This window comes from Cetorhinus maximus, chromosome 4 (assembly GCF_964194155.1).
Source record: "Cetorhinus maximus chromosome 4, sCetMax3.hap1.1, whole genome shotgun sequence".
Classification (NCBI taxonomy): domain Eukaryota; kingdom Metazoa; phylum Chordata; class Chondrichthyes; order Lamniformes; family Cetorhinidae; genus Cetorhinus; species Cetorhinus maximus.
In genome coordinates this window covers 163186676-163201883 of record NC_135882.1, presented here as the reverse complement: position 1 = coordinate 163201883, position 15208 = coordinate 163186676, and the positions used below count along the sequence as shown (strand labels likewise).

At 44.3% G+C, this 15208-nt stretch overlaps 1 protein-coding gene across 5 annotated transcripts in view; it reads left to right on the top strand.

The window, feature by feature from the left end:
- LOC144680000 (protein spire homolog 1-like) overlaps positions 1-15208 on the top strand; it is a 276542-nt gene that overhangs the window by 85744 nt on the left and 175590 nt on the right. The window contains exon 1 of one of the 5 annotated variants that reach the window (XM_078541065.1): positions 12940-13043. The exons of 2 other annotated variants lie outside the window; for them this stretch is intronic. In XM_078541065.1, coding sequence (XP_078397191.1) covers positions 13020-13043 — 24 coding nt within the window. In that variant the 5' untranslated portion in view covers positions 12940-13019. Of the gene's footprint in view, positions 1-12939; positions 13044-15208 lie in introns of those variants that run through there. 2 more of the 5 variants (XM_078541066.1, XM_078541068.1) reach the window with 2 other exon arrangements.

The following is a 15208-nucleotide window of genomic DNA, read 5'->3' as shown; positions in this document are numbered from 1 at the left end:
AGGGCCCATAGCCTTTGCAGTATCCAGTGCCTTCTGCTGTTTTTTGATATCACGTGGAGTGAATCAAATTGGCTGAAGACTGGCATCTGTGATGCTGGGGACCTCCGGAGGAGGCCGAGATGGATCATCCACTCGGCACTTCTGGCAGAAGGTTGTTCCAGACTCTCTTCTCAATTGGATGACTTTAGTCTATCAGCCAAACAACCTTTTTTTCCCCCATTTTCAATATTTTTATATCTGGTAAAGAAAAATGTTCAAAGAAAATGACCAAAGAAAACCAATCCTTTTTAATGCCCTGATGACTTGTCTCCAGGGTGGCACACAGCAGGATCTGCAGTTCCTGAAGACTCCAGGCCAATCCTGGAGAGTTGGCAACCCCAGCTGAGGCCTAGCTAGTTTTCTTTGATCGGTTTTCCCCGGTGAGTGTGGCTAAAGTGATCACCTGACCATAACGTTAATTGCTTTTGTGCTTGCTGCCTCTATTGATGATCTTCAAGAATGCCATATGTTTTTTTTTAAACAGCCTTATCAACTTTCTGTTCCTGAACCCCCTTTTTCAAATTATTTATATTGCCTCTTCTCATTCCTCCCAAGTGGGCTTCAATTTTCAGCATTCAGTTTCGTCTGTTCAGTCTGCCCCTTTCGTCAGTCTGTCTAGATGGCCACCTGAATTCTGCAATGATCCTCATCATTGTTTCATGTAATTGTTTTCACAAACCTTGGAAACATTGCTGATAGTTGCTTAGTGTCAGTCAGGACAATGTGCTAGGATACTCTTCACTGGTCTTAAACCATTGACTCATGCAGTAAATGCCAGTGAGAGATGCAGGAGAGTCATGACAGAACCTTTTCAAGCACGCAATTGTTAACCATGATATGAACCTGATGGTTACTTATTAATGCTCATTGAGAATACAAACAAAGCCCGATGCTGAGATGTTATTGATTCAGTCCACTAGGGCAGGAAGATGTTGCCAAATATCGATATAAAAGCAAAATACTGCAGATGCTGGAGATCTGAAATAAAAACAGAAAGTGCTGGAAAAACTCAGCAGGTCTGGTCTGGCAGCATCTGTGGGGAGAGGAACAGAGATAACGTTTTGTGCCCAATGTGGCTCTTCTTTGGAACCCGGTTCCTCTCTCCACTGATGCTGCCAGACCTCCTGGGTTTTTCCAGCACTTTCTGTTTTTATTACTGAGTATTGATGACTACAGATGGTTCTTGATTCTTCTCTGCACAACGTGTATCTATATACCTGTGTCTACAGAAGTGATCGATTTATTGTTTTAATATATGTAGCCTAATTGAGGAGAAAGTGAGAGGCATAAGGGAGGCTCCTGCGCCAAAGAACGCCTCAGAGCTCAAATCATTCCTAGGAATGATTATTATGTACTATTATGGGTGGTTCTTACCCAATTTGTTTACAGTGCTGGCCCCACTGCATTCTCTACTCAAAAAGGGAGGTGTCTCAGAAAGAAGCTTTCATAAAGGTGAAACAATTGTTGCACTTGTCCAATCTAGTAGTGCCTTATGACCAGAGGGAAGAATTGATGCTGACATGTGACGCATCTCCCTACGGAGTGGGAGCAGTGCTCTCTCATCAGATGGATAACGGCATGGAACAGCCAATAGGTTATGTATCAAGAACGCTCACCACAGCAGAAAAGGGATACTCGCAGATAGAGAAAGAAGGCCTGTCCATCATCTTTGGTGTCAAGAAATTTCACCAGTACAAACGGCCGCCATTTTGCAATCATTTCAGACCGCAAACCATTGCTGGGATTGTTTAGTGAGGACAAGGCTATACCGCCCAAAGCCTCAGCAAGAATACAACGGTGGGCTGTAATTCTGGCAGCATACAAACATACTTTCGTATATAGGCCTGGCAATCAAATCGCAAACACTGAGGCCCTTAGTCATTTGCCTTTACAAGAAAATATTGAGCATGTCCCAGTTCCACAGGAACTTGCTTAACTGTTAAATTTCTTAGATTCCTCGCCAGTATGCTCTCGACAGGACAGAGACTGGACAATTTGGGACCCCGTCCTAGCTCAAGTACGAGAACAAGTGCTAGATGGCTGGTCACAGGAGACCGCATCTGACAAAATTAAACAGTACTTCAACAGAAGGCATGAATTAACCATCCAGGATGGCATCTTATTTTGGGGAGCACAAGGGATAGTTCCTCCAAAAGGAAGGGAGCCACTTTAAATTGAACTACACAGTGCCCATCCAGGAATTTCCTGAATGGACACCATAGCACGCAGCTATCTATGGTGGCTTGGGATGGATGGCGAAATAGAGTGTTTAGTAAAGCACTGGGTGCAATGTCAGCAACTGCAAAACTTGCCAGTGACAGCTCCATTACACCCATGGGAGTGGCCAGGTAGACCCTGGGTGCAGTTACACATTGACTACGTTGGACCTTTCCTGGGAACAATGTTTCTGCTCATTGTCGATGCCCATTCAAACTGGTTGGACGTATATGAGGTGAAGTCACCAACATCAGCCGCTACAATTGAGAAACTACATCAAAGTTTTGCCATTCGCGGACTACTAGAAGTAGTTGTTCCGATACTGACGTGGCATTTCGAGTGCTGAGTTTCAACGGCTTATCAGCCTCAATGGGTATCACTCATGTGAAAACTGCACTGTACCCCTCTTCCTCAAAAGGACTGGCTGAAAGGGAGGCTCAGACGTTCAGGGCAGGCATGAAAAAGCTAACTGGCGATTCCTTGGCAATCAAGCTAGCACGCTTTCTTTGCCATTACAGGACTACCCTCACACCTGTGGAGTTATTGTTGAAACGCTGTCTTAGGACGAGATTGAGTTTAATAAGGACGAGATTGAGTTTAATAATGCCGAATTTAGAGGGGAAGGTAGAAAGGACTTGGGGAAGCCAGAAAACTAGACCCGACTGGCATAGTCATGAGAGGAAATTTCCCGCGGGAGAGCCGGTATACATGAAAAACTTCAGGGAAGGACCAAAGTGGTTACCGGGTGAAATAAGTGCGGTGACTGGAGACCTCTATCTTACCACGTGGAGGTGGAAGGCTGGATCATTCGTAAAGATGGGGACCACTTAAGGGAGAGAGAGACAAATCACCAAGATTTGGTTCCACCAGAGATCATGACTGGGTCTGCATTTCCTGTTGAGGATTCTCAACCCAGGACGGACATGTCTGATGCTCCTGTAAGAGTTAAGGATACAGAACTGCAAGTGCCCACTGAAGCACCTGATGTTCAGGCAACTACTGAAAAGGGGGTACCTGACAAAGAATCTGAAGTTGTGGAGCTGCAATGTTCCACCTGTACCAGGAAACTATCTGAAAGATTGAACTTGTAAATTCCTTACCCGGTGTAAATATTATGTTGCCTTGAAAAATATGTACTTGTAAATATAATAAGTATAGCCGAGTTAAAGGGGGAGGAATGTAGTAATTCTGGTTTTATTTAGTGTGTAATTTTTTCCTTTAAGAATAATACTTGTTAAAGAAGATCACATGATCTGTAGTAACCAATAGGAGAGTAGCGCGGGCAACCTCAGCAGACAGTGTAGAGATAGAGTTGGAGTTGAAAGCACCCGTGTGGTTGCTGCTGAGTATATTGTAAATATGTTTCCACCCAAGAAGTGTCTGCAGATCAACTCCATCACCAATAGCACAACTCGGCCACCCTACAACAAACTAGTAGTGTCCTCACGTGATGGAGAAATTTAAGTTGTAATCACTGAAAAACCACTGGAATGAAACCTTCGTTTAACTGAACAATTATGCTGCCCTATTCCGTCCTACACTAAAGATAATGCAGCCGTTTGTTTCATGTGTTCACCTACCCTTTAAGAAGAACAGTTCTGTGTCAATCAATAAATCACATTCTAAAATCCATTTGCCTTATTTAAACTGACTCATCCTGTGTGTGTAAGTCTGCCTGCGTGAGTGTGCCTAAGAGTGAGTCTGTGTGCACTGACACGTCTTTTGTGGCAATGCTTATTGGGGACTTGCTGTTTTAGAACATGTCCTGGATCTATATTTATCCCTTAACTCTTCTTCATTAAAATGATGTAGGCTATCTTGGTCATTTGTCTCATTGTTCTTCGTGGGAGCTTGCTGTGTGCAAATTTGGCTGTTACCTTACTTCCATTACAACAACAACTTCACTTCGTTGGCCGTGAATTGCTTTTGGACATCCTGAAGTTGTGAAAGGTGCTACAGAAATGCAAGTCCTGCTTGCTTTCTTCCACTGAAGTTTGAACTGTGGGTGAGAACTCAGTGACCAAACTGACGCAGAGCCAGGAGAAATAGCTCTTTGCTGCTCCCAATTCAGTTATCTGTCTTTTACTCGCCTTAATTAAGCTGCATAGATGTGAGTGTTCTTTGCTGAGGCTAAAGTGAGAAGTTAATGGCCCTTAAGTATAGTTTGTGGCATTAGAGGCAGAACAGCAGAGCTCATGCACAGCAACGTAAATCAGCCCTGCCATTACAATCCTGAATGCTCACAAGCTTAGAACTGAGATTCGCATCTTTCTCGTTTGGTAGATGAACAAAAATATGAAGGTATATTGGAAACCAGCTTTGTAGAGCGTGACTCAGCACTGACATCATTAGTTTACTGCCAGAGGAAGCATTTCTTCAAATCTGAGTCCGAATCAGTCACACTGACTAGTGTTTGGAAAGATTTATCGATCTATTCAAGAGAAGAAAGTGTTGTTGTCAGCTGCACATAATAGGAGCCAGTCAGTGAGTCACCGCGGATGCATTATTGGATCACTGAATTCTGTATTCAGTCTAAATTCCAAAGAAAGTCTACCCCAAATGAAGAGGAAGTGTGACCCAGATTATAAAGAAAGAAAGATTTGCATTTATATAACGCCAGCACCAGACATCTCAAAACGCTTTACAGCCAATGAAGCACAGTCACTGTTGTGAACGCGACAGCCAGTTTGCACACGGCAAACTCCCACAAAGGGCAATATGATAATGACCATTTAATCTATTTTTGTGATATTGATTGAGGGATAAACATCAGCCGTGGCACTGTGGAGAAACTCCCCTGCTCTTTTTCAAAATAGTGTCACGAGATCGTTTACATCCACCTAAACAGGGCAGTTTGGGCCACAGCTGAACTTCTCATCTGAATGACAGTACCTCCAGCAATACAGCACTCCCCCCCGCCCCCCACCAAGTATTGTACAGGAGTCTCAACCTTGATTTTTATGTTTAAGCCCTGGGCCTGGATTTTCCAGCCCCACCCAAGTCAACGGACCTTTGGCCGATCCGTCAAATTTCCCGTCCTGCCCACGATGATTCCCAGCACAGGTGGGGTGGGAAAATTCCAGCCCTGGAGTGGGACTTAAACCCAGAACCTTACAGCACAAAAAGCAAAAATGTTACCAACTGGGCCACAGCTTAAAGCAGGTGATTTTTAAAAATGTGTTTGTCAGGTGGTGGTTGTTTATGGCGGAAAATAAAACGTTTTTCCATTTGAGCTTGCCGAGATTAGGCACAACATGGTTAGGTGTAGAGGTGGCTTTCCTCTATAGAGCCCTACCCATGTGCCCCAACTTCAAAGCAATCTATTACTAAATGAACGTAGCGTTTTTCAATTTCTCACTCCAGACACCCCACAAGCTCCTCGTGTGAGATTGTCACTGTAAAGAGAGATTAAAATCATAGAACCTTCTAGCACAAAAGGAGACCAATCGGCCCATCATGCCTAAGCCCACGCTTTGAAGGAGTTACCCGAATAGTTTCACTCCCCTGCTGATGTTTTACATCCGACACCCTTTCATCCCTCAGGACAACAGGGGCTAAAGTGTCCTGGAATGAACAGTTGTTTCAATACCTGAAAGAGCAGGGGACTGGGGTTAATTGGATAGTCTCTTTCAAAGCGCTGGCCCTAGAAAGGTGGGCTGAATGGCCTCCTTCTGTGCTGTAGGTTTCTACGAGGACTGAATGCATGCTCTGAGTTCCCAAAGGGCTTTTAAACAGCACTTTGATATTCTATTTATTTAAAAATGGGAAGTGTTTTCGAAGGAAGTTCCCCTGTAACCGCCACAGAGTTGATTCTTTTGGACAAGCTTTCGAGTAAATGTTTTAATTCCGATTTGAATTTCATTACTAATTACATCACTAATTTAGCTGAGTAATGTTGCGGGTTCGTGATCGGGACTGTATCATCATTCATACCTGGGAAACAGGTTTTGTCATGCTCAAAGTAAGAATGGCATTTAGAAGGGTATAATATGAACATTCCTCTGGATATTTATGTGGGTGTGTGCCTGCTATATTTATGTAATTTGCGTCACATTGAATCACAGTTTCACGTTGGGTGACAGTGCTGTTTAAATGTTACATTTCATTATTGAACATATAATCATGACTACATTGGACTGCCTTTAGAAAGTTCAGGGGAGCCTGACAATTGAATTTTGGAAATACCTGTGAGCTTTTTGCCCTCTGTTTACATCCCAAAATATACATTCATAAAATACTAACCCCCAGGAAAGGCTGATCAGCCTAGAAAAGAGAAGAGGGGTGACCTAATAAAGTTCTTTAAAATTGCGAAGTAGCTTTAGAGAAAATGTTTCTGCTTGTGGGGAAAACGAGGTATTATAAATTTAAGATAGCCACTAATAAATTCAATAGGGATTCAGGAGAAGATTCAGGGAGTGGTTAGAATGTGGAACTTACAACCACATGGAGTAGTTGAAAGCCCAGTAGGTTGATGGGGGAGAAAGGATTATGAGGTTTTGCTGATAGTGTTGGATGAAGTAGGGTGGCAAGAGGCTTAGGGGAAGCATAAACATTTGGCCAAATGGCAGTTTCTGTATTGTAAATTCTATTTAAAATTAATGACGTTATCATGTGTGTTTTCACCTTTTAAACCCACATTTCATTTGTATTTGCGATTAGGATACAGGCTGTTATCTGTGAGAACGCTTTTACATTAAAGGCGCTATAAAAATGCAAGCTATTGCAGTTAGTTTCCAAGCATGTGACTGAAGCCTGCGCATGAATTATAGAGTCCCGCTGCTTCCTCTATAGAGGATAGAGGAGAAAATGGGATTCAACCCTTTTCACAAAACTAAACAAAAAAGAAACTGCTTTTCACAAAACTAAACAAAAAAGAAACTGTGTCGAATCTTCCAGTCTCTGCATCGTCAGAGACTGGACGTACGACTGAGATGCACATCAGGACCCTGCCTGCAGACCCCTGTGGGAATTGCCCGGGAAGTTTCAACTTCCGATGGGCAATTCTCCTACTCCCCAGGACACTCCAACTCTGAGACTTGGGGCAGTTCCGACGTACTTACCTGGATAGTTACCAAGGAAATGTTAGACAGAGTAAAGTCGAGTCTAACTCCTGGAAAAACTACACAACTGAACCCCCAATCACTCACACTGACCCCACCCCCCACCCCCGCCCCACCAACTACGCCTCCCAACCACCCAACTAAGCCTTTCCCGATTACCCTTCCTGACCACCCAGCTACCCTCCCGACCAGCTAAAAACCCTCCCAACCTGACCTGAATATTCCCCCAATCTGACTACCCACTCACCCACCTCCCCCCTACTCGCTTATCTACTTACCCACCTACCCACCTCACTCACTTACCCACCTCACCCACCTACCCACCTCACTCACTTACCCACCTCACTCACTTACCCACCTCACCCACCTACCCACCTCACTCACTTACCCACCTCACTCACTTACTCACTCACCCATTCATCCACCCATTCACTCATCCATTCAGTCACTAACATTCAGACTAGACATTTAAATGGCAGTTAGTGCTGTAAAAGGGAGTGAATGTCTTGCCTTCCCCCTACCCTCCTATGATCGATGGAGTTCTCTGAGGGACGTTGCGCTCTGCGTTTCTGGGACAGCCAGGTTCAGAAGATCCCGGTAGGAGTGTGGTTGGGCAAATTTCCAGACGCAGCGGCAATCGAATGATGATTGCTGCTTCTTGGGAGTTCTTGCCCTTGAATTCTTAATTCTATCAAACCAAGAACCAGGTCTGCCAAATAAGCCCTGAATACTGCTTTCTTGCACTTGCCTTCTGACCTGCCTTCTGAACTGCTCTAGGAACCTTCGAATACAACACCAAATATTGCTGTACTGTAATCCATTTATTGGCTGTGATTTTGTCAACACCGTGCCATTCCTGATGCCGTAACCAGAACTGTGCGTCACTGCTGCTTTCTCTCTTTTTGCCTTTTCCCAAGTGATTATAATTGATAATTTATAAGCTATAATTATAATTAAAATTCTAAGTGTCAGCAGTGTGCATGGAATACACATTGGATTCAGCGGATGGGGAAACGTTTCATTGGTGAAACCCATCGTCAGTTGTTAAAGCTGCATCTACAGGCATCCTATTAACGAGACTCCTTGTTGAACAGGGATGCCTGCAGCACGGCCACAACTTTCCGGCCCGACCATATTGCTATTATTGCTGAAAAAGGGGCTCTTTTTTGTTGAAGCTTTTCGTCTTGCACTCATCAGGACAATTCACAAGAACACCGAATGTAAAGGAACAACAATTTATGGACAACAAACATGGAGAATGCACTGGTGCATTCTCCATGGCAACACCTCTAACAATCACAGTCTGTAACAACTAATCAGCACTCTCTTCTCATACAGTCTAAACTGTTGTTCCCTTTACATTTGGTATTCTTGCGGATTGTCCTAATAAGCGCAAGATGAAAAGCTTTGACAAAAAAGCCTATTTTTCAGCAATACTCAAGTTCTGTACTACCAAATGACATTGTCATTAACTAAAATAAGACTTGAGAGCACAAAGGTGACAGGGGTGTTTCTTAAAATTAAATTTCACTTGTAAGTTTTTCATATTACGTTCGTTCACTTTATTCATGTGTGCACCATTATTATTTGTTGAGACTATCTTAGTCAGAGAGCTCAATGTGCTGGCACATCTCATGGTTGTCACATGTTGATGGTGACAGGGGTGTTAGGGACATTTCCTTCATTGTGGAAGAAACAATGTTGTGTTTTTTTGTTCACTTTTTATTGAATGTTCATATTAGTGCCCAGTGTTGTACTCAGTAGGACATGGCTAAACTTGCAGGATTCCCTTCTGTGCATTGCAAAGGCTATTGTCTGAAAACAATCTCAGCAGGAGTAATTGGAATGTTGTAGGTGAACTTTAAACCTCCGAAAGGACTCTGCCAGCCGACATTCTGAGATGGACACACATTTGGACAGTACTGGCACGGCCCTTCGTTTTCATACCTTGACTGACTGTCCCCACTACCCCACCACATCCAGGACACCAGACCCTTCCCACTTCACTCCTCCATGCCCTTGACCCCACTCCACAACCCCCTTCACCACTGATTCACCATTATTGGTCCTGAGCCTCCATGCAAGCTGCCATTTCCTGCTCCCCTCCCTTGTGCCATAGTATTAAATAAGGAAAATTGCTAAACTTGCACACAACTGCAGACAGCTGACAGGCGCTTGCCACCTTTAAACGATCTTGAACCGGGTGATGCAAGAATCTCATACATCACTGACTTCATCTTTTTATTGAATATTCATGGAATGCAAATGTATTACACGTATGAGCTACTGCCGGCCAGCGTAATGCTCGACATGCCACAAGCGTGTTGCTTACTTTATCGCTGCATCTCAGCCAACTGTCGGGAATTTGAAATTTTGCATCCCGCCTAATTAAGTAGGCCATGCTTCCCAATCTCGTGGGCTTCATAAAATTCCCCCCGAAGTGTTTGACCAAGTCTGAAACACGTAATGTTTCTTGGCAATAGATGTGTAGACATAAACACAAATCACTCCATTTTTCTTCTGCAAAGAGGTGTAATCTTTGTCAATCCCTTTGATCCTGACGCTCCCTACACATTGTTAAGGAGAGCTCCAGATCTTTGTGGGTCTGCAGTCACGTACGGTGTCCTGATGATTCGTTGTATCTTGACAACAGTTATTGTGAAAAAGATCCTCAGAAATAAGGTAATTTCTTCAAAACACCAAATGATCAATCATTAAGCCAGTAATGAACGTTCTTAGCCTTTGTGTGTGCCAGCTGAGTGCTAGCACTCTCATCTCTAAGTCAGGAGGTTGTGGGTTCAAATCCCACCCTAGGGATTAGGTTTGGGTTGAAACTCTCGCACAGCACTAGGGTCTGTGGTGCTGTTATTTGGATGAGATGTTCAACAGGCCTCTCATCAAGTTGTAACAGACCCCGTGGCACTTTATCACACCTTTTAGGATGATACAACAAATGGCGTGCTTTGAAGTATAGTCACTGTTGTCATGTAGGGAAAACACAGAGGCCAATTTACAAACATACAATCTGTATTTTTGTGATGTTATTTGAGTGATAAATATTGGCCAGGACACCAGGAAACGCTCCCCTGCTCTTCTTCGAAATATTGTCGTAGAATCTTTGACATCCACCTGAGAGGGCAGATGGCACCTTGGCTTCATCCAAAAGACAGCATCGCTCACAGTGCAATACACCCTCTGTTCTGCATTAGAGTGTTAGGCTAGAGTAAGAACTTCAGCCTGTGGAGTGGGATGTGAACCCACAAGCTACTGGTTCAGAGGTGAGAGTACTGTCCATTGAGCCACAACAGACACCAGGTGGGCACAGTTCTTAGGGAGGTTGCATGAAGGCTGGAACTTTGGTCTCATGTTTATAATCCTGGGTTTTTCCTGCTTCTGTGGTCAGTGCTGCCATTCGGTTGACTGCCTTCACCAACAGAGTTCAAACCCTTTGAATTCCCATGTGTGCCAGCACCATTCCAATGACAGAGAGTTTGTGCGGAATTGCCCCTCCTTCTGGATGCCCAATAACTCATTGATCAAGGGGAGCCCCTATCCCTAAGGGCAGATGTGGTGTAGTGTTAATGTCACTGAGTTAGTAATCCAGAGGCCTAGGTGATGCACTGAGGGCATGGCTTCAAATCCTGCCATGGTAGCTGATGGAATTTAAATTCACTTAATAAAATCTGGATTTAAAAACTAGTCTTTGTAATGGTGACATGAAACTATCATGGATTATTGTAAAACCCCCTCTGGTTTGCTAATGTCCTTTCCTTACCTGATCTGGCCTAAATATGACTCTTAACTGAAGGGGCCTAGTAAGTCACTCAATTCAAGGCATTAGGGATGGGCAATGAATGCTGGCCTTGGCAGTGACGCCCACATCCCATGAAAGAATAAATAAAATCTAACAAGCTTTACTTTAAGACAGGAAATTGCAGCTGAGCTCCTGGAGAGTCTCAAATGCTTGCAAGCTGTTTTTCCAGAGCCTGTGCTCTTGGAGCGATCAATAAGGTCCTTTTTAAAAAGAATCAGACAGAATTTTTATACAGGACCCTAACCTATTTTAAAACAAAAGAGGCAAAGTTAATTCTTGACCTACATTTCGATGTGAAATACTGAAGTATATCAGGTGCAGGGCTGTCTCCAGACCTCCAAAGCTTTGCTATTATCAGAAATAAAAACAGAAAATGCTGGAAAACTCAGCATGTCTGACAGTATCTCTGAAGAGAGAAGAACAGAGTTAACATTTCGAGTCCATGTGACTCTTCTTCAGAACCTTAGAACCAGAGTCATACGGACTCGAAACGTTATCTCTGTTTCTCTCTCCACAGTTGTTGCCAGACCAGCTGAGTTTTTCCAGCATTTTCTGTTTGTATTTCAGATTTCCAGCATCTGCAGTATTTTGCTTTTATTTTGCTACTGTCAGACCTGTTACTAGGACAAGAATCTGGCGAGACGGTTTGTGTAGCCTTCACTGCCTCACGCTTTGCTGTGCTGCAGTGCAGTGTTTAAAAATACCATCATCACAGCAGAGAAGGACCAGGAGAAAATACTTGGAGACACCACCTTTGAAGTGCTGTGTTGTGCTGGTGTCCATATTATGTGGAGGCAAAGGAGAAGGTGAAACAGGGTGATGTCTATACCTAGAGTCGGAGAACCAATGATACAGCACAGAAGGGGAACATTCAGCCCATTGTATCAGTACCTCTTTGAAAAGAGCTGTCCTATCAGGAAAGATTGAATGGGCTGGAGCTCTTTTCTCTAGAAAAGGGGAGGCTAAGCTTTTGTTTTAAGCAAACCTTCACACACGTTTTTCCGCTTTGGCGAATGAGGAGGTGGTGGAAGGATTCCCAGGCTGATTATCACTACACCTCTACTGCTACATCACAAGACCTCCACAAGGGCCAAGAAGCTTTTAGCATTCCAGACAGTTTAATAGGGTAGAAATAGAGATGTTTCCAATTGTGGGAGAGACCAAAACTATAAGACATTCACCAATAAATCCGGTAGGAAATTCAGAAGAAGTATCTTTACCCAGTGAGTGGCTAGAATGTGGAACTCGCTACCATGAGGATTAGTTGAAATGAACAGCATTGATGCATTTAGGGTACAGCTGGTAAATGTTTGAGGAAAGAAAGGAATAGAAAGTTATGTTGATAGGGTTAGATAGAGTGGGAGGAGGCTGGTGTGGGGTGTTAAATACTGGCATGGACCAGTGCGGCTAAATGGCCTGTTTCTGTGCTCGCTATTCTATGTAATTTGATGTGACATTTGGGCCTGGAGGTGAGTTTTGTATCGGTTGGGGAATCCCAGAAGAAGGGGCTGCCTGAACGTGCTGCACAATTTAACTGCAAGGCCCCTTTAAGCAGTGTTCCCACCCACAGGCAGCCTGATTGACAGGCTGGAAGCTTTTTGGGTGGGAAGCCTGTTGGGGTGTGTGAGAGAGAGAGATCATTGGGGAGAGGGTTGATGACGGAGGAATAAAGACGGAAAGTGCTACAAAGACTCAGCAAGTCTGGCAGCATCTGTAGAGTTAGAAACAGAGTTAATGTTTTAGGTCAATGACTCTTCCTCAGCACTTGGCCTGAGATGTGAACTCTGTTTCTCTCTCTACAGATGCTGCCGGACCTGTGGAACGTTTCCAACATTTTCTGTTTTTATTTCAGATTTCCAGCATCTTCAGTATTTTGCTTGTGTGTGGCGATGGAGGAGCCCGGGGCATTGGCTGTAAGTATGCGTCTGTGAGTATGACTGTGTCAGGCTGTTGGTTGACTAGTTTGTGGGACAGCTCTCCCAATATTGACACAAGGCCACAGAATAGGGACGAAGGCTTTTAGGATCGACTGAGCAGGTTTTGCCGTTGTCATTTCCAAATCTCATGTGGAGGTCAATTGGCTTGGAGTGTAGCACTTGCAGCAGTTAGGCAGCTGTTCACTACTTGACCAGCATTCTTGCAACTGCCTCCAGATTTGTCATAATTCTTCTTAGGCAGCCCTCGGGTTCGAGGATGACTTGCTTCTATTCTGGTTTGATGGGTTCTGAGATAAGTCCAACGTGTGATCTGCAGATTTTGCCACATGTGGGCAGGTGATGCTTGGATGGTCAGCTAGGTGGTTTGTTCGGAGGTTTGTGCACTCTCTCCAATGCCTTGACTTTACCTCTGCATGTTCCTGATGAAGTCACTCCGTGTGTTCCAGTCCCTTCCCATTTGAAGTTTCTCTGTTTTGGTTGGTTACGAGCCAGGAACTCCCAAGAGTTTGTGGGGGGGAGGGGTTTGGGGGGAATGCTTGACCACATCAGGGATGCTTTGAGGGCATCCCTAAACCATTTCCGCTGTAATCCTCTGGGTTCCCTGCTACAATTGTGTTACAAGTAAGCAATAGCTTCCCGAGTCTGGTGTCAGGCGTACGAATGACATGTCCTGCCTAGCGGAGCTGGTTTTGAGTGATTAGCGCCTCGATGCTGGGCATGTTGACTTGGGAGTGGACGTTGCTGTTGGACCACCTTTCTTGCCACTGAATTTGGAAGATCTTGTGAAGGCATTGCTGGTGATACTTCTCCAGTGCTTTGAGGTGCCTGCTGTAGGTTGTCCAAGTCCCTGAAGCATATAGGAATGCGGGGATCACTGCTGCCCGGTAAACTCGGTTTTGACATCCTGGTCATCGAATACTCTTTCCCCCAGTCAGTCGAAGGCTGAGCTGGCACATTGGAGGCAATGGTGAATTTTGTCATCTATGTCTGCCTTCATCAAGAGGAGGCTCCCAAGATATGGAAAGTGGTCTTAATCAATGGGGGAGGTGTTGTAATGTGGGAGCTGGTTCAAAGAGGACTTTAGTTTTCTGGATGTTTAGTGAAAGCCCCATTTTCTCATATGCTTCAGAGAAGGAGTTGACAATGACCTGGAGCTCAGTTTGTGAGTGAGCGCACACACAAGCGTCATTTGCATGCTGGAGCTCAATGGCTGAGGTGATTTTGGTTTTGAATTGAAGGTGGTGTTTTCCATCTGTTCTGTAAATTGTCCCAATGCTTGTGGGTAACTTGCTGGAGATGAGGCGCAGTATTGTAGTGAGGATGAAGGTTGATGCGATGACACAGCCTTTTGTGACCCCAGTCTTCACTGAGATCGGGTCTGTGCTGGTTCTGTTGGCGAGGATCACGGTTTGCATGTCATGGTGGAGTAAGTTCACACGTTCTCCAAGGCTGCCGCCTGCTGCCTCTGACTGTCCCACCTGATAGTCTGTCCATTTGGCTGGCTGCTGGGCAGGAAGTGGAAGAAGAAATTGAATGAGTCCCCTGAGCATTGCCCCCTCCCCTCACATCTCCCTGTAAATATCGGGGCCTGTGACTCTCCCATATGGCTTACATTACTCTTGGAGATTGCACCATTAAGCCTGGGTCCCTGCTGCTAATGGTGTCGTTTGTTCAGAATTATAATGGCTGCACTCTGCTCCCTCTCTGGAGGGTTGAGAGTAACCCTTTACAACAGCAGCATCTGCACTGTTCTATCCTGTAGTGTCTGAAGGAAATAAAAGTGCAAAGTTCAGAACTGCAAACCAATTGGGTTAAAGTTTGTAACAGCAGTGGAGATGTTTGTCAGTTGCAATCCTCCTGTTTTGATCTCTGAATGACTGGAATTCGATGATTTTGTTCCACGTTTTACCCATTTTGCTCTTTTAATACTCCACATCCACATTTGTCTTGAATTGCTGCCTTTCTGTATTTAAGATCTAGGCCCATCAGCAAATACAGGGAATGCTGGAGATCTGCTCCTCTCAGTCTGTGAACATTTGTATTGATGTAAACGACATCTTTTTCATTCCTGGATCTGTAGATCTAGCCATTATTTCTTAAGTCAAACACACAACAATTGTGAGCTTATTTTGAACATTTAT